At 35.8% G+C, this 27,785-nt stretch overlaps 1 protein-coding gene across 13 annotated transcripts in view; it reads left to right on the top strand.

The window, feature by feature from the left end:
• Positions 1–27,785, top strand: part of ADAM22 (ADAM metallopeptidase domain 22) — a 295,282-nt gene that overhangs the window by 154,162 nt on the left and 113,335 nt on the right. For all 13 annotated transcript variants that reach the window (XM_077144137.1, XM_077142422.1, XM_077138122.1 and 10 more), the window contains exon 5: positions 27,696–27,778. In XM_077144137.1, coding sequence (XP_077000252.1) covers positions 27,696–27,778 — 83 coding nt within the window. The remainder of the gene's footprint in view (positions 1–27,695; positions 27,779–27,785) is intronic.

Below are 27,785 nucleotides of genomic sequence, written 5' to 3'. Positions count from 1 at the left end.
GCTTTAGTTTCTAGTATATTAGAATAGCTAGAAGGAAATACCTGAAACTGTTGAACTGTAATCCAGTAGCCTTGATTTTTGATGATGATTGTAGAACTATATAACTTTTCAGTGTGACCATGTGATTGTGAAGACCTTGTGACTGACAATCCCTTCATCCAGTGTATATGCAGATGAGTAAGAAAATAAAGACGAAAAATAAACAATAGAGAGGAATAGGGGTATAGGATGGTTCAAGTTTTCTTTTCTATATATTTTTATTTTTTTGTAGTAATGAAAATGTTCTAAAATTGTGGTGATGAATCCACAACTATATGATGATACTGTGAGCCATTGACTTTATACTTTGGATGATTATATGGTATGTGAATATTCTTCAATAAAATTGCATTTAAAAAATATATTTAAAAAAATTACTTTTCTTTTACCTTTCCTATGAGCCCTATAGTAATTTTTTTAAAGTTAACTTCTCTTGAGACCAAGATTAATGGGAAGGTATATGAAATCAAAAGATTCTGACTGTGTATTTAAGAACTTTTTGTGTGTGTCAGTTGGCACAAAAATAGTTATATTTATCTTGAGGATGCAAAATTAAAACCAAATCATTAGATAAGAAACTGTGGCTAAAAACTGGTCTATTGAATCGTTCTACTCAGGTATCACAGGACTTTTATTTGTGAAAGTTCAGTGCAATGCATTTGATTTAAGTGCGAATCTTGGAAAATGAATACATTTGCATGAAAAGATACATAATAGCTGTTTTTATGTATTTTCTATTTCTAATTATCTTTTAGATTGTAATTTTAAAACCTTTTAATAGTAAAATATAATGCTGACACAGAAATTCACTGAACACAATGTATATCTTGATAAATTACTAAAAGGTGAACTCCTTTTTAATCACCGTCTAGTTCAAGACATATAATGTGGTCTGCTCCAGCTCCCCCCACAAAGCTTCCATGTGCCCCTTCCCAAAACCTAAGCTTCCAGTCTTGTCTTAGACTATTTATAAACACTTGCCTGATTTTTATGGTAATCCTATCTTTACTTTTCGTTAAAGTATACATCCCTAAACACTATAGATTTTCCTTTTTAGTTTTATTTTAAATAATTTTTAAAAACCTGTTTTATCTTTTTTCTTTGTCCCCCTTTTTCTTTCCTCTTGCAGTATATTTGTTGAAGAAACCAGATCCTTTAGCATTTCGTACAGTAGCGCAGATTTTGTTGATGGTTGCAATTTTATATTTAGAGTAAAGTGAAATGCATTTTAGTGATTGTTCCTTAAGACAAAGGATACTGGAATTAATGTATAATGATAAATGAGTCTAAACCTATTTTATTGTTAGCTAGCTTTTTTTTTTTAATCAGGAAGCCAAAAGCTGCCAGTATTCTGATTAAATTGAAGGTTCTGGTTCTGCAGGCTCTAGTTAATTAATATTTCAATGCTAATAATATTAATGGCCAACATTATTGCTCATGCTGTGACAGGCACATGACTTTGCATGTATTCAACACTCAAAACAACCTTGTGGTGGTAAATGTAACTATCATCCCAGTTTACAGAAGACTGAGGCATGGAGAGGTTATATAATTTGCCGAAGGTAACACAATAAGGAATGGTAGAGCTGTACTTTGAACGTAGGTTGACTCTAGAGCCAACACTTACATAATCTTACCTGTATACATTCTATATTGCATAAGGTATGATAATCATGAAATTTGAAATATATTTTGTTTATGCTAATTATATATATATCAAATTAATTTTAGAGGTACCAAACAACTCCTTTATAATCTTTATTCTTTAAATTCAAACAGTGATTTGCTGAAAGACCCTTAAGTATTTCTCTCAACCTTGGTTATGTGTTCAGGCAGTTTTTCTGTGACTTCAGTTGCTTTGTTCAAAAATGGTAAAAACACATTGTAGTCACAGTCTGTTTTAAGTCTTTTATCTTAAATAAAAGATATTTTATTTATCTTTGAATGAAGATCTCAGGAAAATAGCTATAGTATTAGTTTTAGAACACTAGGAAAGGAATGTTAAGCCTTTTATGTGGTGCCAAAAATATGTATAAGTTTGGGAGAGGGGCAGATTTCCTGGGGGCTGAAGAATAAATATAGACGTCTTGGTAGCAATATGATTTATTATATTTATCACTAATGAAAGATATGATTATAATCATTCAACAAAATCATTAGTTCTAGTAGTATTTTTTTGGTTAAATTATATGATCTCTTATGATAATAATCACAAATAATATGTGCTGAGTGTCTTTTATTTAGCTTAAGTTGTTTCTGAACTATGTGTATGTAAGCACTTGCAACTACTCCTTGGATCAGGATCCTAAACCTTAAGGATGGCTGTGTATAAAGAAACCCATTATGTTGTATTGACTTTTGACTGGCAATTAGCTGGCTTTATTTGATGGAGTTGAGTGCACTCAAGAATCATTGTCTCCAAGTCTTAATTATATTCATAGTGACAGTAAGAAGATGGATAAGAAAGCAAAGGAGTGGGGGTCAAGGTGGAAGTCTCAAAATGGGGAAGGAAATTGGAGAGAGTGCTGTGTGCTGGGGAGCAGATGTCAGAGGAGCAAGTGTCTGCTTAGGGTGGGAGAGGTTGTTACACTAGGGAACCTGGTAGATCCTTATGGAATGGTGGTGTAATTTCCATTAAAAATTATTTTGACAGGTTAGACCAACTGAAATGGCCCCTATCCTTTCTAGAAGCTTAGGATATCAGGGAGTTAATTTAGAGGCAAGGAAAAAGCCTGAATTTTTTCTCATGGTACTGACCAAGACTGGAGCTCCTTGAAAGATTTCTAGCTGAGCACAGTATCATCTCTCAACCCACAGAGGTTCTAGGTTTTCAGTTTTCTGTCTGGTTTCCAGCTTTTTTCTTCCTCTGCCTTAATCTTTTTGTTTTCCACAATGAATGGATCAACAAGAAAAAATACTATTAGAGGACAACTGTAACAAATAACTTAGAAGCTTTTAAATATGGTGACTGTCAGGACAACAGATACCTTCCTGGCTCATGCTGACTTCCTAGTTCTTATGAAGCTCTGTGGCATCGGTAGAAAATTGCTTGTGATCTTGAATTATATTTAAACTTTATCACATCCCTTTCCTAGATTTCAACACAAGGAGCAAAATTGTCAGCACTTGAATCTTTAAAAGGTACCAATGTGTTGAAAAAATAATGATTCTTAAAATATCTTTAAAGGTATTTTGTTTGTGAAAAAGACTCACAAGTATAATATTGTGGACTTTTTCCTCAAGTTCCTCAAGTTAAATTATATTCTTGCTTTGTCACTGGTGATAAAATTTAGCTTTAAACTGTAGGTTTAGTGGTTGCATTCTGCTTTTTAAAGGACAAGACCTTTACTTAACATATCCTTTTATGAGACAGACTTTTCTCAGATTTCACTGCATATAATTGAACAGTACAGAACTGAACTGTTTCCCTTTTTTGGCCAGAGGGAGCATAAAAAGTAGCTAATAAACTGCCAGCATGTCACAGATATATATTTATTGCATCAGAAAAGATGAATAAAGGGGTTAATCTGATTTTGCTTATCCTGGATATCAAGTTTCCTTATTGATTCTCAAAACTGCATTGCCAACCAGAATTTTAGTTCTTTCTCTAGAAGCAAGAAGAGGAAGCGATTAAGAAGAAAAACAGACCTCAGTGTGCAATCAGTTTTGCTGCATGCATTGGTACAGAGCCATCGATCCTAATGCATCAATGATGAATCTTCTGAAGTGGAGATCTGTGTCTTTTCAATTGGCTTTTTAGCTTTTGTTTATTTGTTTTTGAGGCTGTCTTTAAGAGGAAAAGCAGACAACAGCCACTATTGCCAAGTAATCCATGTGAAGACTTTTTACTTCATCCTCCTTTTAAAAAGAAAAAGAAGAACAAAATTACTTAGCAACAGCATTTCCCTTCTAAAATGCCTTTTTTCTTTACATCTTTCCCTTACTTGAGAAACTTGCTTTCTGTCTCATTCTCACTATAGTAGCTCTTCCAAGGACTCTTGGGTAAAGAATACTTCGTCACCTCGACAGTAATTGAGTCATGTGGCCTGGGAAGATGGTTTTAGAACTGATTTTTTAAAACGGATCTATTTATAGAAGTTGTCACTAAGCTCCTAATTTTATCACCCTGAAAATCATATCTGAATTTCAGATATTTCCCCAGGCTCTGTGGAGATGGAAGAAGCCTCTATGCAGTAAAGAAACTCAGTGATGTGCATTTTAAGGCAAGGTGGCAATTGAAGGTTTTCACATAGTCCTTTGAGAGGCTCCTGCTGCCATGGTAACTGAGGTTTTTCTTTTAACAGCTTTATTGAGATATATTTCACATGCCATAAACTGAAGTGGGTTCTGATCTTTAGTTTGTTCATAAAGAAGCACAGATTCTTTACCAGAGTGTGTGTAAATAGAGTTAAATAAAATTATCACAATTAATGAAGCAGTAATAAGGACATTTTACAGATGCAACTGTTCATGTTTTGGACTCTATATTCATGGTTTTTTTGCTGCTCTTTCTAGGAGATTTAGGCTAAGGGCTCTCATGGCTGATATAGAACTCTGAGTAGAACCTCTGGTACAGGTTGGGTAGGAGAAGACTTGGGCTGTATTATAGATGTAGCATGGGCATGCAACTATTTCACGGTGTTCTCTTTATCAGGAGAGAAAATTTCAGATGCCATAGCTATGGACGTGGTATCTTTTCACACTAATCAAAAACAAGTGAACCAAAAATACCATAGAATTAAAAACACAGATTACTTGGAGAAATTTCTTCTCAAGTCCATTCTCTGAAACAGGTTAGCCCTGACTTAATGTCAATCCAAGTAGTAATAAAATTAGTGTGTTTTTTATATTGATCAATATGTTTTCCGTTATACATGAACATTGTTATTAATCACAGATAAACTGGTTTTAATTTTTGTTATGTTTTAATGATTTTATTTGTCTTTGATGCTGACATAGAAATGATTTTTTTAAACCTAGTACATAAAGATTCTACAAGAATGAGATCTAGAATTAAAAAAATAAATAGGGCAGGCCACGGTGGCTCAGCAGGCAAGAATGCTTGCCTGCCACGCCAGAGGGCCCGGGTTCGATTCCCAGTGCCTGCCCATGTAAAATAAAGAAATAAATAAATAAATATTATAGTTCATCTAATGACGATTTAATAAGAAATAATTGAAATGAAATTTGGGGATGGTGGGATTCATTTCAGGGTCTTCTGATTTACAGACAACTGTAATTGCAAATAGGGTAAGAACAGGAAACCTTGTCCTTTGGGTCCTGTGGGTTTGAAATGCTGCCCATTTTTCAGTACTTTCATTTAAATAGTGAATTATATCAGAAGGAGGGCTCATTGATTTTCTCTGTCACTAATGCAGGAACCATGATATACTTGCAAAATTATTTCAAATGTTGAACAAAAGTATAGTTGGGAAAAAAACATATTTTATTATAGTGTATGGAAATCTTTGTAAGCTAGTTTGATTGATAATTACCATGTTTTGCTGTCCTACAGAAAGACTATCCTTTCATTTAGTATCTAATGCTTAGGTCCAAGTTTTGTCTTAGGGTAGGTAACTGCTGCCAATGGTTTAATGCAAAAAGCTTGGAAAAATTAACCTCTTCTTACAAATTCAAACTCGTTTTGCTTCATTAATTTGCTTCATTAATATTGGTAACATAGTCTCTCTAATTAATGAAAAATTTGCCTTTACTGAATTAAAAATATAATGATTTTCTCTGCTTCTGTTTTATGTCCTAAATATTTTTGTATTTTTGCAAGGGAATAATTATTATACACCCATATAGGTGCTTATTTTACCACCACAGAGTTTCCTTTCTTGTGCAATATGTGCTATAGCCTCTTTGAATCATATAGTATCCTAATGGGATCAATACTGACAACTGGATTGAAGAATAATAAGAGTAGAAGCAATGGTAATAATAATAGCAAAACTTTGTATCAAACTTACTGTGTGCCAGGCAGGGGCCTCCGTGCTTAATGTATAAAGTCATTTATCTCTGAAATTCCTAGTAACTACGATTGTTATCCTCATTTTGCAGATGAGAAAATTGAGACAGAAAGTTTAAGTAACTGCCAGAGGAATTTGAAGCCAGGCAGGTAGTCTGGCTCCAGAATTTGTGCTATTACCCATTACAGTCTACCACTTTATCAAAACAAATAATCATAATAGCAGAGACATTAACATGCAAATATTTTAATTACAGCACTTCTACAACTTACCATATGCAATTTCATTTCCTTCAGCGTGTGTTTTTTAGTTAAATTGAATATGTAATTGCTTGGTTCAGGTGAGTCTCAATTACTGAAATTTAGAATTTCCATTATTCTAAAGAAGACCAAAATGCCTTCTGAGGAAGCCCTGATTTTTCAACCTTTTTCTTTTGGGGTTTATTTTTAGCCCTTCTATGTTCTCTGTAGCAGTCAGATTATTTATTGTTTAATTCAGGGAAAAGGCATGGCTTTTAAACCATTACTGTTTGAAATATGTTGCTGTCTTGCACATGGCAAACACATGTCTCAGTTCTTATGCCCATATGTAAATTTCTCTGCATCTGGAGGAAATAGGAAGTTTTATGGGAAAGAATAAGTGGAAACATCATCATCCTGCCAAAAGACTAGATGATATTTGGTAGTATCCCTGCCAAGTTTTTTAAAAAATCTCTTTCCCAGCAAACACACACAGGAAGAGTGAAATAAAATAAAAGGAAATAAACAATGATAAAAAGTTCATTTTTTACTTACAAATAACATTAGTTAGTTCAAGTTTCCTAACTTTTATACACCACTAGACCAACTAATAATATCTTTTTGATGAGCTTGACAATATGTGCATTTTCTTCTTTCAGGCTTATGCAGACATATGCTCCTCTGCCATCTTGTGATCAGCATGGTTGCAGGAAGGTCTCAGTTTTCATGATTTAATTCTCTTTGCATTATAGAAAAAAATTCTTTGGGGATTAAGCAAATTTTTCTCTCCCCTGGGACTGAAGCAAGGTTGCTCTAGGTCCATCATCATGAATAATGCATCCGCTGCCTTAATGGCATTAAGATTGCAAGTGGTTGTCACTCTATAGCCTGAAAAAAAAGTGTATTGGCCCAATACCAGTTTATACAGGTGAGGTATCTTAGTCCTGGGAGTAAGGAAAGATGAAAAGTGACAGCTGTTGTCAGCATGAGTTTTGTTTCTAAGCTCTATTTGTAAGATACTTGTGTGGAAGTCTTCTTTATTTTCCCTCTGCTATAAGATTTATTTTTAGTTTAGTATCTAAAGGGTTATTTAATCTGTTAATATTCAAGATGTTATTTATAAACTTAAAAGATATGTTCAGCCATAAATTAAAAAAAGAAACAAAATAGCACCAACAATTCTATTTCTACGTATGGAACCAATTATTTCATACTTGAATATGTTTTCTATTTTAATTCTAATTAAGAATTAATCTATTCATCACAATGAGTTATCTAAATCTACTTTTGTGAGGTTTTTTGAAATCAGAGTGAACTATTAGACTAATTCTGATTGAACATAAAGTTGAGGAAGTATTGTTTAGAACAAGTGTTAACTTGTTCCAAACAAAAAAGTTACAAATTATTCCCCTGGTGTTGTTTCAAATCAGCATATTTTCTTACTTATTTATAAAATAATTCCTAATTTCCGGTGAATAAGTGGATACAATAAAAATACGAATGGGTAAGGAAGAACAGAGAAATGAGTACGTTGGTATTGAGTGGTTTGTTTACAGCCGTTTGGAGGGATGGGTGGGTGATCATCAAGTCTCCATTTGATATTTTATCACAGCAACGTTCTCAGTGTAGCTGTGAGGTAGGAAAGAAGAGGGATGCAGGTACACTTGATTATCCCATAGGAAATTCCTAAAAAACTGAGACCTGTGGTGTTTAAGTTAGGCATGCTCACGTAAAGGATTATGGCAGAATAAGTCCAGATTTTCAGATACCTTACTTGTTCTCACTTAATAAATATGTATTAAGTGTTTGTTATGGGCAGGCATGGGGACATAGCTGTGGACGGTTATACAGTTTTAGCCTTCATGAGGTTTATAGTTTTAGTAAGGGTGACAGGTACAATGAAAATAACTACCAAAAATGGTTTTTAAATTATAGCTATTATAAGTGCCATAGGAGAAGTACAGGGTGCCCTGAGAACACTTGATCAAGGAAGACTTCCTTGAGGAAATGATACTAATTTTGAAATTTGAAGGATAAATAACAGGCCGATGAAATAGAGGAACAGCTTTTCAGGCAAAGGAATAACATGTGCAAAAGCCCAAAAAGCTTGATGCAAGATCGTGGAGCATGAGAACAGAAAGAAACAAGAGAGGATAGAGCAAGAGGTGGAAGAAGTAGCACAAGAAGTAGCTGGAGAGATGAGCAGGCATGAAAGTAAAAGTATAGTATCCAACCAGAGCCCAAACTCAAAAAAATCAGATGCAACCTACAGGAAATAAGATTGTCTTTGGATTTCACACAATAATTACTTTCTGTCTGTTTCTACTTCTCTTTTGATGTTCTCTAAAACCTGGTAATCTTTTTATAACTATCTCTAGAAGTCAGAGTGGGTTGCTTTGGTAATTGAGTGGGGTCAATAGATATTCCATATACACAATGAGATTTTTGTGGAGAATGAGTGCTGTCTTCTTGAGAGCGTGCTGACTTTCTGATTTGAAATAAAAATTTTCTTTTTCTGGTAGTGTTTACAGATGTGACCAGCCACTTTTTTTCTAGGTCCAGGTCTGATGTATAGATTTTTGTGGTCTGACAGATATGAATTCAAATCCTGACTCTGCCATTTAATATCTATGTGGCCTTGGACAATTTATTTATGCCCTCTGCTTTATTTCCTCATCTGTCAAATGAGGAACCCAAACACAGCACACAGCTTTGTATATGGGAATTGATCCATAAATATCAGTTCTGATATCATTATTGAGGTTAAGTGGCAATTTGGAAAGAATCTCTGACTAGGTCTTTGATGGTCTTTGCTGATTCTTACTCCAAGTTTCTGATTGTACTACTCATGACACAAGAAGCACATCAGAATCACTAACAACAGTCCTTCACTTTTTGCTTCGTAATATGAAGCAATCTTCTGTGCCTCTAGGCTATAAATTGCTTAAGAAGTTAAATCAAAAGTAAGCTCCCACAGGAACTTTTATAACTTGCATTTAGCATAATGTGTGCACCCAGAAGACATTAAATATCTGTTGAGTGAACAAATAAATGAATAAATTAAGTCAGGAATTAGGAAATTGTGTAATTTCTCCTGTTCACCCAACCGTATGTGAGGGTGTGGGCAGGCCTGGGAGAGCATTATACTTCCTGCTGTCAGAAGATACAGGAATATAAACAAGAGAAACAAAACCATATACTGAGACTTAAATCTCCTCTTGATGCTAAGTTCATCCTCTTGTGCTGAGAATCATAGTCACATTGTATTTTTACATGATATTAAGGAGCCACTTCTAAATGAATTTTAAATTTCAAGTCATAAATACCAACAACTGACCTATGATTTTTTAAAAAAGTTTAATTATAAAATATTTTAAAACATATAAAAAATTGCAGAAAGACTGTGGGACATTCGTGTGCGGATATAACATGCTAATATTTTGCCATATTTGCTTCAAATCTCTTTTATGGTTTTTGAAGCCTGTGAATTCTGTATCATTTCCTATTTCATTGCTCTTATGCTTTATTCATGCCTTCGCTCTTTTATCTTGATCAATCTCTTTTTTGTGTTTTGTTTCTTTTTTTTAAATATACAGTCTATACATGGTGTACAATCAGTGGTGCGCAATACCATCACACATTTGTGTATTTATCACCAGGATCAGTTTTACATTTGCCTCACTCCAGAAAAAGAAATGAAAAGAGAAGAAACTCATACATCCCATGGCCCTTAACCCCTCCCTTTCACTGACCTCTAGTATTTCAATCTACCCAATTTATTTTACCCCCTATCCCCCTATTATTTATTTTTTTATCCATATTTTTTACTCATCTGTCCATATGCTGGATAAAAGAAGCATCAGACACAAGGTTTTCACAATCACACAGTCACATTGTAAAAACTATATCATTATACAATCATCTTTAAGAAGCAAGACTACTGAAACACAGCTCAATAGTTTCAGATACTTCCCTCCAGCCACTCTAATACACTATAAACTAAAAAGGAATATGTATATAATGCATAAGAATAATCTCCAGGATCACCTTTTGACTCTGAAATCTCTCAGCCACTGAAACTTTGTCTCATTTCTTTCTTCCCCCTTTGGTCATGAAGGCTTTTTTAATCTCATGATGCCGGGTCCTGGCTCATCTCCAGGAGTCATGCCCCACATTGCCAGGGAGATTTGCACCCCTGGGAGTCATATCCCATGTAGGGGGGAGGGCAATGAGTTCACCTACCAAGTTGGCATAGAGAAAGAGGCCACATCTGAGTGACAAAAGAGGTTCTCTGGGGGTGACTTTTAGGCATAATTATATATAGGCTTTAGCCTATCGTTTGCAGGAATAAGATTCATAAGGGTGAGCCCCAAGATCAAGGGTTCAGCCTATTGATTTGGTTGTCCCCACTTCTTGTGAGACTATCAGGAATTATCCAAATGAGGGAGTTGAATATTTCCTCCTCACTTCCCAGTGCCCCAAAAGGACTTTGCAATACTTCTTTATTCACTGTCCACATTATTCTGGGATATATTGGGGCATCACACTAACCTGGACAAACCAACAAGATCTCATGCTATCCAAGATTCCATTTACTTGTGGTGTTCAACTAAACCGACCATACAAGTTAAATTAGGTAATGTGCTACCCAAATATAAATTATGTACCAAATATCTCTCCATTTGGTCTCACACAGAAGTTCAAGTTTTAAAATATGACAGTATCATCCTTTACCCTGCGTTCTGATCTACCTTTGTCCCATCCAGATCACCTTCATTCATATCTTGTAGTCAAAGTCTGATCCCTATTTTTTTTAACTTTTTAAACAGTTATCTTGATCAGTCTTGTAAGAAATTTTTCTGTTAAATTTTTCCAAAGAAACAGCTTGACTTTCTTTTTTTTATTAATTAAAAAAAATTAACACAACATTTAGAAATCATTCCATTCTACATATACAATCAGTAATTCTTAATATCATCACATAGATGCATATTCATCATTTCTTAGTACATTTGCATCGATTTAGAAAAACAGATAGAAAGACAACAGAAAAAGAAATAAAACGATAATAGAGAGAAAAAAATTTAAAAATTAAAAAAAAATAATAAAAAAAACTGTACCTCAGATGCAGCTTCATTCAGTGTTTTAACCTAATTACATTACAATTAGGTAGTATTGTGCTGTCCATTTCTGAGTTTTTGTATCCAATCTTGTTGCACAGTCTGTATCCCTTCAGCTCCAATTACCCATTATCTTACCCTATTTCTAACTCCTGATGGTCTCTGTTACCAATGACATATTCCAAGTTTATTCTCTAATGTCGGTTCACATCAGTGGGACCATACAGTATTTGTCCTTTAGTTTTTGGCTAGTCTCACTCAGCATAATGTTCTCTAGGTCCATCCATGTTATTACATGCTTCATAAGTTTATTCTGTCTTAAAGCTGCATAATATTCCATCGTATGTATATACCATAGTTTGTTTAGCCACTTGTCTGTTGATGGACATTTTGGCTGTTTCCATCTCTTTGCAATTGTAAATAATGCTGCTATAAACATCAGTGTGCAAATGTCCGTTTGTGTCTTTGCCCTTAAGTCCTCTGAGTAGAATACCTAGCAATGGTATTGCTGGGTCGTATGGCAATTCTATATTCAGCTTTCTGAGGAACCGCCAAACTGCCTTCCACAGTGGTTGCACCATTTGACATTCCCACCAACAGTGGATAAGTGTGCCTCTTTCTCCACATCCTCTCCAGCCATTGTCATTTTCTGTTTTGTTGATAATGGCCATGGTGGGTGTGAGGTGATATCTCATTGTGGTTTTGATTTGCATTTCTCTAATGGCCAGGGACACTGAGCATCTCTTCATGTGCCTTTTGGTCATTTGTATTTCCTCTTCTGAGAAGTGTCTGTTCAAGTCTTTTTGCCATTTTATAATTGGATTGGCTGTCTTTTTGTTGTTGAGTTGAACAATCTCTTTATAAATTCTGGATACTAGACCTTTATCTGATATGTTGTTTCCAAATATTGTCTCCCATTGTGTAGGCTGTCTTTCTACTTTCTTGATGAAGTTCTTTGATGCACAAAAGTGTTTGATTTTGAGGAGCTCCCATTTATTTCTTTCTTTCTTCAGTGCTCTTGCTTTAGGTTTAAGGTCCATAAAACTGCCTCCAATTGTAAGATTCATATGATATCTCCCTACATTTTCCTCTAACTGTTTTATGGTCTTAAACCTAAAGTTTAGATCTTTGATCCATTTTGAGTTAACTTTTGTATAGGGTGTGAGATACGGGTCCTCTTTCATTCTTTTGCATATGGATATCCAGTTCTCTAGGCACCATTTATTGAAGAGACTGTTCTGTCCCAGGTGAGTTGGCTTGACTGCCTTATCAAAGATCAAATGTCCATAGATGAGAGGGTCTATATCTGAGCACTCTATTCGATTCCATTTGTCGGTATATCTATCTTTATGCCAGTACCATGCTGTTTTGACCACTGTGGCTTCATAATATGCCTTAAAGTCAGGCAGTGTGAGACCTCCAGCTTCGTTTCTTTCCCTCAAGATACTTTTAGCAATTCGGGGCACCCTGCCCTTCCAGATAAATTTGCTTATTGGTTTTTCTATTTCTGAAAAATAAGTTGTTGGGATTTTGATTGGTATTGTGTTGAATCTGTAAATCAATTTAGGTAGAATTGACATCTTAACTATATTTAGTCTTCCAATCCATGAACACGGTATGCCCTTCCATCTATTTAGGTCTTCTGTGATTTCTTTTAACAGTTTTTTGTAGTTTTCTTTGTATAGGTCTTTTGTCTCTTTAGTTAAATTTATTCCTAAGTATTTTATTCTTTAGTTGCAATTGTAAATGGAATTCATTTCTTGATTTCCCCTTCAGCTTGTTCATTGTTAGTGTATAGAAATACTACAGATTTTTGAATGTTGATCTTGTAACCTGCTACTTTGCTGTACTCATTTATTAGCTCTAGTAGTTTTGCTGTAGATTTTTCAGGGTTTTCGACGTATAGTATCATATCGTCTGCAAACAGTGATAGTTTTACTTTTTCCTTTCCAATTTTGATGCCTTGTATTTCTTTTTCTTATCTAATTGCTCTGGCTAGAACCTCCAACACAATGTTGAATAACAGTGGTGATAATGGACATCCTTGTCTTGTTCCTGATCTTAGGGGGAAAGTTTTCAATTTTTCCCCATTGAGGATGATATTAGCTGTGGGTTTTTCATATATTCCCTCTATCATTTTAAGGACGTTCCCTTGTATTCCTATCCTTTGAAGTGTTTTCAACAGGAAAGGATGTTGAATCTTGTCAAATGCCTTCTCTGCATCAATTGAGATGATCATGTGATTTTTCTGCTTTGATTTGTTGATATGGTGTACTACATTAATTGATTTTCTTATGTTGAACCATCCTTGCATACCTGGGATGAATCCTACTTGGTCATGATGTATAATTCTTTTAATGTGTTGCTGGATTCGATTTGCTAGAATTTTGTTGAGGATTTTTGCATCTATATTCGTTAGAGAGATTGGTCTGTAGTTTTCTTTTTTTGTAATATCTTTGCCTGTTTTTGGTATGAGGGTGATGTTGGCTTCATAGAATGAATTAGGTAGCTTTCCCTCCACTTCAATTTTTTTGAAGAGTTTGAGCAGGGTTGGTACTAATTCTTTCTGGAATGTTTGGTAGAATTCACATGTGAAGCTGTCTGGTCCTGGACTTTTCTTTTTAGGAAGCTTTTTAATGACTGATTCAATTTCTTTACTTGTGATTGGTTTGTTGAGCTCGTCTATTTCTTCTCGAGTCAAAGTTGGTTGTTCGTGCCTTTCTAGGAACTTGTCCATTTCATCTACATTGTTATATTTATTAGCATAAAGTTGTTCATAGTATCCTGTTATTACCTCCTTTATTTCTGTGAGGTCAGTGGTTATGTCTCCTCTTCCATTTCTGATCTTATTTATTTGCATCCTCTCTCTTCTTTTTGTCAATCTTGTTAAGGGCCCATGAGTCTTGTTGATTTTCTCATAGAACCAATTTCTGGTCTTATTGATTTTCTCTATTGTTTTCATGCTCTCAATTTCATTTATTTCTGCTCTAATCTTTGTTATTTCTTTCCTTTTGCTTGCTTTGGGGTTAGTTTGCTGTTCTTTCTCCAGTTCTTCCAAGTGGACAGTTAATTCCCGAATTTTTGCCCTTTCTTCTTTTTTGATATAGGCATTTAGGGCAATAAATTTCCCTCTTAGCACTGCCTTTGCTGCGTCCCATAGCTTTTGATATGTTGTGTTTTCATTTTCATTCTCCTCGAGATATTTACTAATTTCTCTTGTAATTTCTTCCTTGACCCACTGGTTTTTTAAGAGTGTGTTGTTGAGCCTCCACGTATTTGTGAATTTTCTGGCACTCTGCCTATTATTGATTTCCAACTTCATTCCTTTATGATCTGAGAAAGTGTTGTGTATGATTTCAATCTTTTTAAATTTGTTGAGACTTGCTTTGTGACCCAGCATATGTTCTATCTTTGAGAATGATCCATGAGCACTTGAGAAAAAGGTGTATCCTGCTGTTGTGGGGTGTACTGTCCTATAAATGTCTGTTAAGTCTAGCTCATTTATTGTAATATTCAAATTCTCTGTTTCTTTATTGATCCTCTGTCTAGATGTTCTGTCCATTGATGAGAGTGGGGAATTGAAGTCTCCATCTATTATGGTAGATGTGTCTATTTCCCTTTTTAGTATTTGCAGTGTATTCCTCATGTATTTTGGGGCATTCTGGTTCGGTGCGTAAATATTTATGATTGTTATGTCTTCTTGTTGAATTGTTCCTTTTATTAGTAGATAGTATCCTTCTTTGTCTCTTTTAACTGTTTTACATTTGAAGTCTAATTTGTTGGATATTAGTATAGCTACTCCTGCTCTTTTCTGGTTGTTATTTGCATGAAATATCTTTTCCCAACCTTTCACTTTCAACCTATGTTTATCTTTGGGTCTAAGATGTGTTTCCTGTAGACAGCATATAGAAGGATCCTGTTTTTTAATCCATTCTGCCAGTCTATGTCTTTTGATTGGGGAATTCAGTCCATTAACATTTAGTGTTATTACTATTTGGGTAATACTTTCTTCTACCATTTTGCCTTTTGTATTATATATATCATATCTAATTTTCCTTCTTTCTACGCTCTTTTCCACACCTCTCTCTTCTGTCTTTTCGTATCTGTCTCTAGTGCTCCCTTTAGTATTTCTTGCAGAGCTGGTCTCTTGGTCACAAATTCTCTCAGTGACCTTTTGTTTGAAAATGTTTTAATTTCTCCCTCATTTTTGAAGGACAATTTTGCTGGATATAGAATTCTTGGTTGGCAGTTTTTCTCTTTTAGTAATTTAAATATATCATCCCACTGTCTTCTTGCCTCCATGTTTTCTGCTGAGAAATCTACACATAGTCTTATTGGGTTTCCCTTGTATGTGATGGATTGTTTTTCTCTTGCTGCTTTCAAGATCCTCTCTTTCTCTTTGACCTCTGACATTCTAACTAGTAAGTGTCTTGGAGAACGCCTATTTGAATCTATTCTCTTTGGGGTGCGTTGCACTTCTTGAATCTGTAATTTTAGGTCTTTCATAAGAGTTGGGAAATTTTCAGTGATAATTTCTTCCATTAGTTTTTCTCCTCCTTTTCCCTTCTCTTCTCCTTCTGAGACACCCACAGCACGTATATTTGTGTGCTTCATATTATCATTCAATTCCCTGAGCCCCTGCTCAAATTTTTCCATTCTTTTCCCTATAGTGTCTATTTCTTTTTGGATTTCAGATGTTCCATCCTCCAGTTCACTAATTCTAACCTCTGTCTGTTGAAATCTATCATTGTAGGTTTCCATTGTTTTTTTCATCTCTTCTACTGTATCTCTCATTCCCATAAGTTCTGTGATGTGTTTTTTCAGACTTTCCATTTCTTCTTTTTGTTCATTCCTTGCCTTCTTCATGTCCTCCCTCAATTTATTATTTTGGTTTTTGAAGAGGTTTTCCATTTCTGTTCGTATATTCAGAATTAGTTGTCTCAGCTCCTGTATCTCATTTGAACTATTGGTTTGTTCCTTTGACTGGGCCATATCTTCAATTTTCCTGGTGTGATTTGTTATTTTTTGCTGGCGTCTGGGCATTTAATCAGATTTCCCTGAGTGTGAGACCCAGCAGGTTGAAAGACTTTCCTGTGAAGTCTCTGGGCTTTGTTTTTCTTATCCTGCCCAGTATGTGGCGCTTGTCTGTCTGTGGGTCCCACCAGCAAAGCATGTTGTGGCTCCTTGAACTTTGAGAGGCTCTCCCTGCTGTGTGCATGGTGGAGACAGAGGAAAGGTTGTAGGCTGGTTTTAATGGCTTCAAATTGCGAAGTCCTGGGATCCGAATTCCCTGAGAGAGGGACTCCACCTGAGTTGCGTTTCACCCCTCCCGTGGGGAAGGTTCATGTGTAGAGAACGCTGAAAGCAGCCTGTTTCTGTGTTTGGGTCAGTTGCACCTTGTGTAATCCCGACGCTGATCCCAGAGGCAACCAAGCTTCCGTAGAAATAGCCGCAGAAGGCTCTGTTTCGCCCCCTTTCCTCTTTTTCAGTTAGTGCAATAGGCGACTTCCGCCTTGATCAGTTTCCCCTGAGCTAGGGACCTACTTCTAGTAGTCAGAATTTGTCCATTAACGCCACTATTGGTGTTTGGTTGGGCTCAGTCCCCGCTACTGTTTGGAGACTCTTTCCTTTCCCTCCGGGTAGCCACCTGTGGGGGAGGGGTGCTGGTTGCCGGCCTCCGCGGCCTGGGAAACTCACCGATCCAAGACTCATAGCCGGTCAGGGAAGCCACCCGCGAGGGAGGTGTGTCGGCCGCCAGCTGCCACGGCTTGGGAAACTCGCCTCTCCGAGACTCCCAGCCCGTCCGGGAAGGAGGGAGGGAGGGACGCCGGCCGCCAGCTGCCGCGGCCCGGGGAAGCGCTTGCCGCTTGGGGAGCTCTCCGCAGCGGATTCTCGCAGCCGGACCAGCCAATCCAGACTGGGGTACACTGTGTGTCTGGTCCCTGCCGTGGCCCCGGGAGCTGTTCTGCACTGTTTCTGGTTATTTGGTAGTTGTTCTGGAGGAGGAACTAAGATGCGCGCACCTTACTAAGCTGCCATCTTGGCCCCCCCTGCTGAAGGGTCAGCTTGACTTTCTTTATTAGTGTTTACTTCCAAATAATTTCTGTTCATATTTTTAAAATTTTCTTTCTTCTACTTTTTTAGATTTCTCTCATTCTATTTGTAACTCTTTAAGTTAAATTTTAGCTTATTAATTATCAGTCTTTTCTGTGAGCATCTAGGCATGTAAAATTTACTCCTAAATATCATTTCATTTTAGCAGCATCCCACAAATTCTGATATATAAAGATTTTGTTCTTATTGTCCAGTCATGTACGTGTATATATATATTTGTATATTTAATTTATATGTAATTATATATCCTAATTTATATATATGCTAATTTACACTGACTTTTATATAACTTACAAGATATTTAGATTTTTTAAAATAATTTTAATAGTTTAATTTTATATCTACATAAAACTTTAAATTCCCGACTATCTGAGCATGTTTTGTTGGTTTTAAAATTTTATTCCTTGTGGCCAGTAAGTGCAGTGAACAGCATATTGATTAGTTGAGTGCTGACCTGAGATCTCAAAGATAAAAGTTCGTAATCATAGGACCAGAAGGGACTTTAGATATCACTTAAACTTCCTCCTTCATTTTATAGGAAAATCAGGAACAGAAATGACAAATGACCGACCTGTGTCCATAGAAACACTAAAAATGTTTGTTTAGCATTAATTTTTATCAAGTACAATATAAAATACAAATTTGCTTCCCTGAAGGACATTGTTTGAGAAATTCCTCCTTAGTAGGCAGGTCTTTGTGCTGTTTAGTTAGTCCTGGATTAGTCCTGAGTCAGGCACGGAGGCAGGAACGACTACTGAATGCTAGTATAATCCTTGAGCACACAGTGTTTGAAGTTCAAGGTGCAACAGGGACCACACGTGCTGAAATCAAATCTTCTTTTGGCAGTTGGGAAGTTTTCTCTGTTTAGTTTTCTTCGAAAAAACAAACAGATTGGAGGATGATATATAATAGAAGTACAATTAAAGGGGAATAAGAAAAAGTTTATGATAGAAATGAAAAAAAAGTTTCTTTTCTTCCCTTCTTGCTCATATCTTTGTATAGCTGTATTTTCTTTTTAAAAAAATAGAAAAAAGCTAGTTTAGGGATGCTCAAATGTACTTTCTTTTTGTTTAACTATCTTCTAGTCAACTATCCTTCTTCCTGTTAATATTCAAATATAGACTCCAAAGTAAGGTTTTAGGTAATGTGCATCTCTTATGCTAAAAAAAAATCGCATAGAGCAATATATTTAGATTTCTGTTATTTGTAAAAAGGTACAGTGATGTAGTGGTTTCCTGGAAAGAGTTATATAATTTCATGAGATTGTAATTATATCATCATTGAATGTGGTCTGTATTGATTTTACATTCTCTCAATTTAGAACTGCATCTCAGAGAACCTGTAAGTGCCCTCTCTGCCTTACAGTAATTTTTTTGCTGAGGAGCATTTTGTGGGAACCTAAAGATTTTTAGTAGTCTAAGACATTTGTTGTTGTAATGGGCCTACAATGATTACCTGACATTGAAAAACAAAATCTGTTGCCTGTTCTCTGGTTAAAAATAAGCAATTTAGGAAACTCTAACTTAATAACAGAACCAAAAGTTATGTTTACCAAATTATTTATATAAAAATAATAATTAGGAGTTTTAAATGAAACTATAGGTAAGCAGAATGGCTGGCTATAGGTAACTAAGGTAGATTTATCTCATTAGATGAACGATGCTATGGTAGGCACTTCTCGCTTACACCATTGAGCCAAGTTTCATATGAACAAAATCCCTGGGATATGAATATAAAAATTCCCTTATCCATGTTCAAAAAGATCAGAAGGCATTTGATTTTATGATGGCTACTATAAAACAATTAGAGTATGTGCTGGACATGCCAGAGTCTAGTTATCAAGTCCATGCCTTTTGGAAATGCATTGCATCTTAGGGAATTTGTGAGCTGTACTCCTGGGAACCACTGTATCATCGTTTTCACGTTTTGTTTTTCACAGCTGACAATCCCCATGGGCAATCGGTATAAGGAAAGGCTCCTTCATAACAATAAAAATAGACTGAGCTCATTAGGTCTCTGTTGGGCTTCTTTAAAACAAAAAAACAACTCAAGAACTCATAAGAAAGCAGCAGCCCCTATTTACTGTGGTTTTCAGTGTCTTCCATTAACAGTAACTACTTCCTTATTACTTTTGTTTATATCCAGTTTTCTGGCTTTCTAGTTCTCAGTCTTTTCCCTTTTTTATGGAATGTTTGCTACGTAATATTCTTACACACTTTGTCTTCTGCAGTAGGAACTATGCATCTCTTAAGTGAAATTGTACTTTGTCAGCTAGATTTGTGGCCTGTCAGTTTTCAGAATGCTTTTTGATTGATGACTATGTGATAAGATCCTGTTGCTCATCAGTGAATATTAAAATAGTGTAGAGATGTTGTGTAACCACTTAGCTTTAGGTATTGAAGTGAGTGGATAATTTAGATGCTACTTGAGCAAGCATATACTAGAAATAGGGGTTGCAGACACAAAAGCCCAAAGATGTCATCCAGGAGTGTAAATGAAAGACAGGCTGCCTGTGATAATATAGGCCCTTCTCTTCTCTAGCTGATTTTGTCCTGTCAGAAAATGGAAGTGTAGGAATGGAGACTCACTGATAACATATGTTCCAATTATCAGGGGATGTGCAAATCCACATTTCAAGAACTCTGAAGGGTCTGAGATTTTTCCCTATTTGCAAGCTAATGTTAGTCTGTGCTTCATCTATGCTGTCAGTAGACATGAGACTAATGGGTCAAAGATAAAGGACTTTATTACTCATGACAGTAGCAGCAGCCAAAGTATCAATTTTTTTTTACACTATTTCTTGAGCCTCAGTTACCAGAGAGTGATGGTGGAAAGGGTCAGGTGACATCTGTACTATAGGAGAGAAATATGAATTTAGGGAACCTTGATCTTATAGGAAGTAAACATATGTGTCCTTTGCCCTGGAGAGAGAGTAGTTCCATCTTCCAAAGATGTTTACTATACAAACATCCTGAAGAACTTAGTCCAGAATAACCTCAGGCAACAGGGAGTCCTAGATTTTTTTATACTGAAGTGTACTGAATAATCTTCTAGAATTTATTTCCATAGGTTACATTAAAAATTTTATTTTAATCAATCATTAAATTAAGCCTTATTAGATAAAGTACTTTTTAAAAAAAAGTTTGTTGTGCTAAGTTAAAGTTTGGAAGGGTTGATTTATATTCTTGGTCGTAGACTTTTTTTTTGGATGCATGGTCTGGGAACCAAACCCGGGTTTCCTGCATGGAAAGTGAATATTCTACCACTGAACCACCCATGCACCCTATTCTTGGTTGTAGACTTTTATGTTTCATAGACCAGTATACTTTCAAAATAAATCTGTGGGACCATGAATGAAATATGTTAGCCTAGATTGGATCCTGGAGCAGAAAAGGGAAATTAATGAAAAACTGGTAAAATCCAAATAATATCTGGAGTTTATTAGACAGTATTATACCGATTGACAGTTTCTTAATTTTGACAAATGAACCATGGTAATATAAGATATTAACAATGTGGGAAACTGGGTGAGATAAATCTGGGAATTCTCTGTACCAACATTGCAATTTTTCTGTAACTTTAAATTATTCTGAAATTAAACATCTATTTTAAAAAAGAGAAAGAAGAAATATTGTAAGAATAAAGAGCAGTTATTAAAAGTTAAATACATTTAAGTTTTATGAAAATTCACTCTATTTTACTTATTTTTCTCATTTTGACATGAACTGGTAAAGATTTTGTCATGCACTAGTATAGATCCACTGATTATTTGCATTTGGAAACCACCACATGATAGCATTATTTAGTTTAATTTACTGTTAAATGAAATGAGTCTGTCTTTCTACTTTTCTTAGAGAGCCTGAAGAATCAGATATCCTTAACACTTTGTTTCTGAACAGATGTTTAGCCTGTGTCCCTTTTATGAATCCACACTGATTCTGTCCAATTTCAGATTATGAGTAATGATAAAGGTAGGTTGCTGTATTTTCTCCGATGTGGGATTTAGCATTTCTAGGAATTTCCTACTTACAGATGGCCCTAGAGAGACTCAGTATATTTCTGACTCAAATAATGACTGTAAGTGCTTTGTTTCACTATTGGATGAGAAGGGCAGGAATGGAGATGGGAGTGGGGAGTACAGGCTCTTCACGTCAATCACAAATAAATTGGGAAATTGGGACCTGGCAAGAAATGTGGCTTTTGTAGGTTAGCACCTAGTAAAATAGATTCTGGCTATGCAGCCACAAACATAAAGCACAATCTACAGAAATCTGCCTAGGTAATTTGTGACACAGGCAGTGGGAAGTTCTGGGTTTTCTGGGAGGAGGTATTGAATTGCAATCTGCATATACCTGGGATGAATCTAGGGAGTGGTAGAGATCAAGGGCAGGGCTTCAGTTCCTGCAAAAGAGTGTTGGTTAAAGCAGAGCTCTTCAACTGTGGCAGCATATTGGAATTATTTGGGGAATTTAAAAAAATCTTAAGCTTGGGGGTACAATGGTAGTTCAGTGGTAGAATTCTCATCTGCCATGTGGGAGACCCGGGTTCGATTCCTGGTCCATGTACTTCCCAAAAAATAAACAAATATGCCAGAGAAATAAAAAATGAACAAAAATTCAACAACAAATGGTGCTGCAATAACAAGGCACTTAATGAAATGTGACCCCACCATACAGCATACCAAAAAAAAAAAAAAGAAAGAAAAAGAAGCTCTGAGAAGTTCTGATGTAAAGGTCTGAGGTCTGGGGGTGGGGCTCGGTTATATCTTAAAAGCTTTTCCTTTGATACTAATGTATGTACATGTAGGGTTGAGAGCTATGAGTGAGCTAGAGCAGGGTAGGACAGGATCCTGCTTTGTGGAGGAGGTGAGCCCCAGTCTGCGGGGCAGAAGCCATCTTCATGGCCCGCCTCCGAGGGGAGAAGACTGTGATTCAGGGAGCTGTGCAGCTGCACAAGGGCTGCTGAGGGTAGGAGTGTGTGGGTGTCTGTACTGTCACCTTTTTAGGGTGACCAAATCATCACAGTTTGCCCATAACTTTCCTGAATTTATCACTAAAACCTGGGAATCTTCTTCGTCCCAGTCAAACCAGATGGTTGCTCACTCTATCCCCTTAAATTCAGACCAATGCATGTTGGGCTGTGCTCCCTTACTCTGTACATGCAGAATTCTTGCATATTCTCACCTCACTTCTTACCTCTCATTTGTTTGATAAAGCCAATTGGAAATGGACGAATGAGAAAATGATGGAGAAGAGCTATGGCCCCAAAGACTGTGATTTAAGTGCTTTGGAATATGGCCTAGCCATTGGGATTTTTAAAGCCTCCTGGGTAATTCTGATGTGCAGCCAAGGTTGAGAACCAATGCTTCAGTGTGTTCCTGAAGAAAAATGTGGAGTATTTGTTACATGCAGATTTTTCAGTCTCCTCTCTGAGCGGGAGATCTAGTAATCTGCATTATTAATACCCTGACATGTTAATCTTAACAAAGTATGAGAATCATAGTTCAAAGGGACACTATTGAATCCCTCCTACAGTAAATATTGCCTGACTGTACCCCTCTCCCTGTGTACAGAGCAGTTTGTGGTGTATTTTATTTTCTTGAGGAATCCTTTGCATTCTCTTGTGAGATAGCTTGGGTTGATATTAGCCCCATTGTATTGATGAGGAATCTGCAATTGAAGGAGGCTCTCTCTAACAGTCCACTGGGGATATGTCACAGATTGAGCACGTACGCTACCCTGACAGGAGACCATAGTTCAGTGGGGGAAATAAGAAAGGCACAGGAATGCAGGCAGAAAGAGGTGTTGTACAGATAAAACATTATAGGAATTCAGAGAAGGAAGAGGTTAGTGAGAAGTAATTTGGGAGGAGGAGGGAATCTGGGAAGATTTTATGGAGGAAGTGGTTCTGGCCAATTCTGGATATAAGGTAAATGACTATGGTGTCACTGCTGTGTTCAGTTGATCCCTTTTAAGGTTTTCATTGTTTTAAAACACAGGCTATGTAATTTCCTTTGTATTATCATCTTATCATACGTATAATACATTCTATTTTCTTTTGAGATTGTGCTATTTGTTTAAAAAAATTTGGTGTAAGTCTTTGAATTTGCAAAATAAATGAATATTTTGACTTCCTTAAAATTAAAATTGCAATTTTTCCCCCATTGGAGGGACCAGTGAACACATGGACTATTACACATTTCATTTTTACAGCAATAGGGCTGTTTTTTTTTAGCTCTAACTATTTAATTAGCTAAAAATAAACATCTGTACTGTCATGACAGTGTTTTTAAATCTCTGAGTGTGAAGAAAGTTTCAAGGACAATAGATCTATTTCTGTAATATAAGAGACAGTAAGGAATAAAGCTATGAGTGACAGCCAGATAAAGAGGCCAGCTCTATTAGGATAGGCTGGCTTTTTTTTTTTTTTACATCTTTCTCTGATTATATGCAATACCTGCTTCTATAAAGCATCTGAAGATGCTGAGAACCTTTATAATTGATAAGGTTTGAAAAAGTTTATTTAAATTAGTGGTTTTATTGAGATATATAATTTTAATAAAACCCAGTTTTATTTTAAAATGCAATATATGTTTTAAAAAATAACTGCAAAGAAAGGCAAGTATATGTATTCTTTTTATTATCTACTGAAATTTAAAATGCATAGATCGTTTGATCTACTAGGTCCAGCCACACAGCTAGCAATTTATGCAATGTATATACTGACAGAAGTGCATGCAAATATAGGAAAAGATGTTTGTTGCAATGTTAATTACCCCAGCAGAAAAAAAAAAGGCTAATCTAAATGTCCATTGGTATAGGATTGTTTAAATGAATTGTGGTTCACTCCTACAATGGAATATTATCCAATCATTGAAAAAAATGAGTTATTGATATAAAAATAGCAAAGTTCCTTAAGGAAAACAATCAAGTGGCATAGTGGGAAACCATCTGTATATTGAAAAGGATAAACATGCATGTATGTATATATATGTTTACCTAAATATGCATAGACTGTTCCTGACATGGTGTACAAAATCTGTTAAAAATACTTACCTCTTTGGAGCAGCTGTAGCCTGGGAAATATATATGAGGGGGTTGTTTTTATTCTTCCTCATGTACTACTCTGAATTCTTAGAATCTGCCTCAAGGGTGTATTATTTCGAACTGGCAAGAAAGAACTAATTACAAAGTGAAACAAAAAGATGTTAAATTTATTAATGATTTTCATAGATTTATATAGATTAAAGAAGCCCTTTAATGTTGAAGCCCCTATCCTGGACTAAAATGTAAAATTCCAGGTGTGTTAAGGGAAAAAAAATTTCATTACTATAGTTCTTAGATTGAATAATTCTTGATTTATGGCAAATAACGCCTGAAAAAAATTACAAGTATTAATGTCTACCATTCTTTAGGAGAATTACATCTATCACTAGTTAGGAGCCTCAAAATTTGAATTAAAATAGTTCAAATTTATGAGATTTTTTTCCTGGTGTTTATGCTTCTCTTCAAGTGTCAGGGAAACATTTGATGATGATTCAACTGTATTGAGTTCTTCACTTCATTTGCAGTGTTAGGCTTTTGTGCAGATCGTGTCCTGACCTTATGTTGCCTGTGGATTGACTCCTATTTTTTAGAATCAGAAATCAGTGTAGAATATTTTAATCTCTTTAGCTAATCATTTAAACATCTGTTTAACTCTCCCTCAATATAATTGAGGACTGTCTTTCAAAATGAATTCTTTGTCCTTTCAATAATTTAACATTACATCTTCAAAGTTGGTATTTTAAAGAAAACTTCAGTGATATTTTTATAAAACATTTTTTATATGACGATGTTCCAAACTATACCACCTTTGCTCACTCATATTAATTTACCACATGCAGTGAGTTTTGACTTCAATTGTTCCTTTTTCTTATATCATAATTCTTGTGATTATTGTCTCCTTGTTTCTACTATCTTTATATCTACTGTTTACTAAGAATCTTAGATTTCTGAGAGATCTGATTGGGTTATTTAGTCACTGTTTATGGTAGGGAAACACTTTTAGAAAATGGTCTTTTTTATCCAGATCACCTCTTTGGCTGTTGGCCTGTAGTGTCTGGCCAATAGAAAGCTAGAGTGCTGATTCCTGGTCCAATCAGATGTGTCCAGAAAATCAGGGTCATGTCAAATATAACACAGGAACTTCTTTCTTATGCACATAGATCCTAATTTTATGGATGGTTCACAAGTACAACAGCTCAGCAGAGGATAATTTTACTTCTGTTAAATTAATCCCAAGCTCTACTCAAAAATAAAATTAAAATAAAATAAAAAATAAATCAGTTGAGGAGAAAGCATAGGTTTGTATTGAATAACCCATAGCTTCTATGTCCAACTTATAAGTACTGTAGGGAAAAGGACATAGGCCTTTCATTCACACAAAGTTTGCATTCCAACTTGGCAATTTACCAAGTGGATCACCTTGGCTCTCAGAGATTGTATCCTCCAATGTATAAAAGGGAATAATATTTCTTTGTAGGATTGATGTGAAGATTTAATGTGATTGTATATGTAAATTGGGTAGAACAATAATTGATGTATAGTATTATAATAGTAGGAAGCATTTATTGGGTGCTTACCAAGCACCAAGCATTATTGTAATCCCTTTATGAATTTAATTCTCATGACAGTGCAATGAGATTATTATCCCCATTTGACAAGAAATTGTAGGAAATTGAGATATAGACAAGTTAAGTAGCTTGCTTGTAGGTATACAGCTAGTAAGTGAAGGAGCCAGTAGCTCTTCCACATTACCTCTACACTACTCTGACCCTCGCTGTGAAGTCAGAGCCTCACTTCCTAGTGACTATCTTTTTCTCTACTCCCAAGACCCTACGAGCCTTTTGGTTTTTTTCCCCAGGTCAAATCCAGATGTGAAGTACAATGTTAATTTGTCATCCATCAAATCCAGTTACAATCCTCAGCTGTGGATGCTCAGTGACTTTCCTGGGATCTGGATATGTCAGGGATTGTATTGTGTACCATTTTGCTTGCTCTGCACCCCCTCCCCAAAGCTGAGATTTGCCACATCCTGCTGGTTATCTCAGGAAGAGCAGAAGTCTCAGTCTAGGCTGCCTTGCTTGGAACTCCAGTGAAGAAAATGTTTCCAGGCATGTTACATCATGATGTCTTCCTGTTCTCTCTCCTTCACTTGTCAAGCAATGAATATTTTAAGTAGGGTTAATCCTTAAAGCAGACTATAGACTAAGTAACACTTGCCTCTTTAAATCCCCTGTTCCATCAGTTCTTACTATTTTACTCTTTCATAGGTCAGTGAGTAAGTTTAATTATCAGCCTTCAGATACTGAAGAAAGAGGAGATTAATGGGGGAATGGGAAAAGGTCATTTAGAGTGGTGCTTTCTCAAACTTTAAAATCTTGTTAAAATGCAGATTCTGATTCCGTATGTCTGGGTCAGAGCCTGAGATTCTGTATTTCTAACAAGCTCCTGGTGATGTCAGTGATGCTGGTCTAATGGGCCACACTTTGAGTAGCAAATATTAAAGACTGAGGCACTACCCGGAGAGAAATTCTGCTCTCAGGCACATTTAGTCCAAATAAATGACTCTCTTTTAGTGGAATTTAGTATATGTCATTGGATGCTAGAAGAAACTTCAGTTTCAGGCCCAGTTCCTACACTCTGCTTACCAGTAAGGCCATTCCTGATCTGAGAAATAAGTGTAAATTTACCTGTTTGACTGTCAAGATTTGATATAAACACTGTAAAAACTGACATTTTCCCCCATAAGCTTAATTTAGGTGACTCTCAAATGATTTATTTCATTTTTATTTAGCTTTACACAGAAGATTATTGCCTTGCTGCTGCTCAAGCTTGAGTCTTTCATGAGTAGGTTAACAGATGGTTAAACCTATCGTGGAGCAAGGACCACGTGTGCCTTTCAATATCTGTTTCTTTTCTCCTTTAATGTCACCTACATAAAAGGAAAGTTAAGTCAAATTTTATTTTCCTGGCTTTGATTTGGTGTTGGCTCTCTAGGAATGTTTATGAATAATTCTGTTTGAAATAGTTTGATAATACTAATCTGAATAATGAAATAGAATACAGGACTTTACGTATGGAAGTGCAGTATAAGCAGAAACCTGTGAAATTATGTGGCTGATTCTTCTCGTGATGGAAAAGGTTTATGTTCTCTATTTCCATTTTCAGGGAGGAGAACACTGTTACTACCAGGGTCATATCCGAGGAAACTCTGACTCATTTGTCGCATTGTCAACATGCCATGGACTTCAGTAAGTG

This window comes from Tamandua tetradactyla, chromosome 1 (assembly GCF_023851605.1).
Source record: "Tamandua tetradactyla isolate mTamTet1 chromosome 1, mTamTet1.pri, whole genome shotgun sequence".
NCBI lineage: Eukaryota > Metazoa > Chordata > Mammalia > Pilosa > Myrmecophagidae > Tamandua > Tamandua tetradactyla.
The sequence above is the reverse complement of the archived record's forward strand: the minus strand, read 5'-3'. Positions and strand labels throughout refer to the sequence as shown.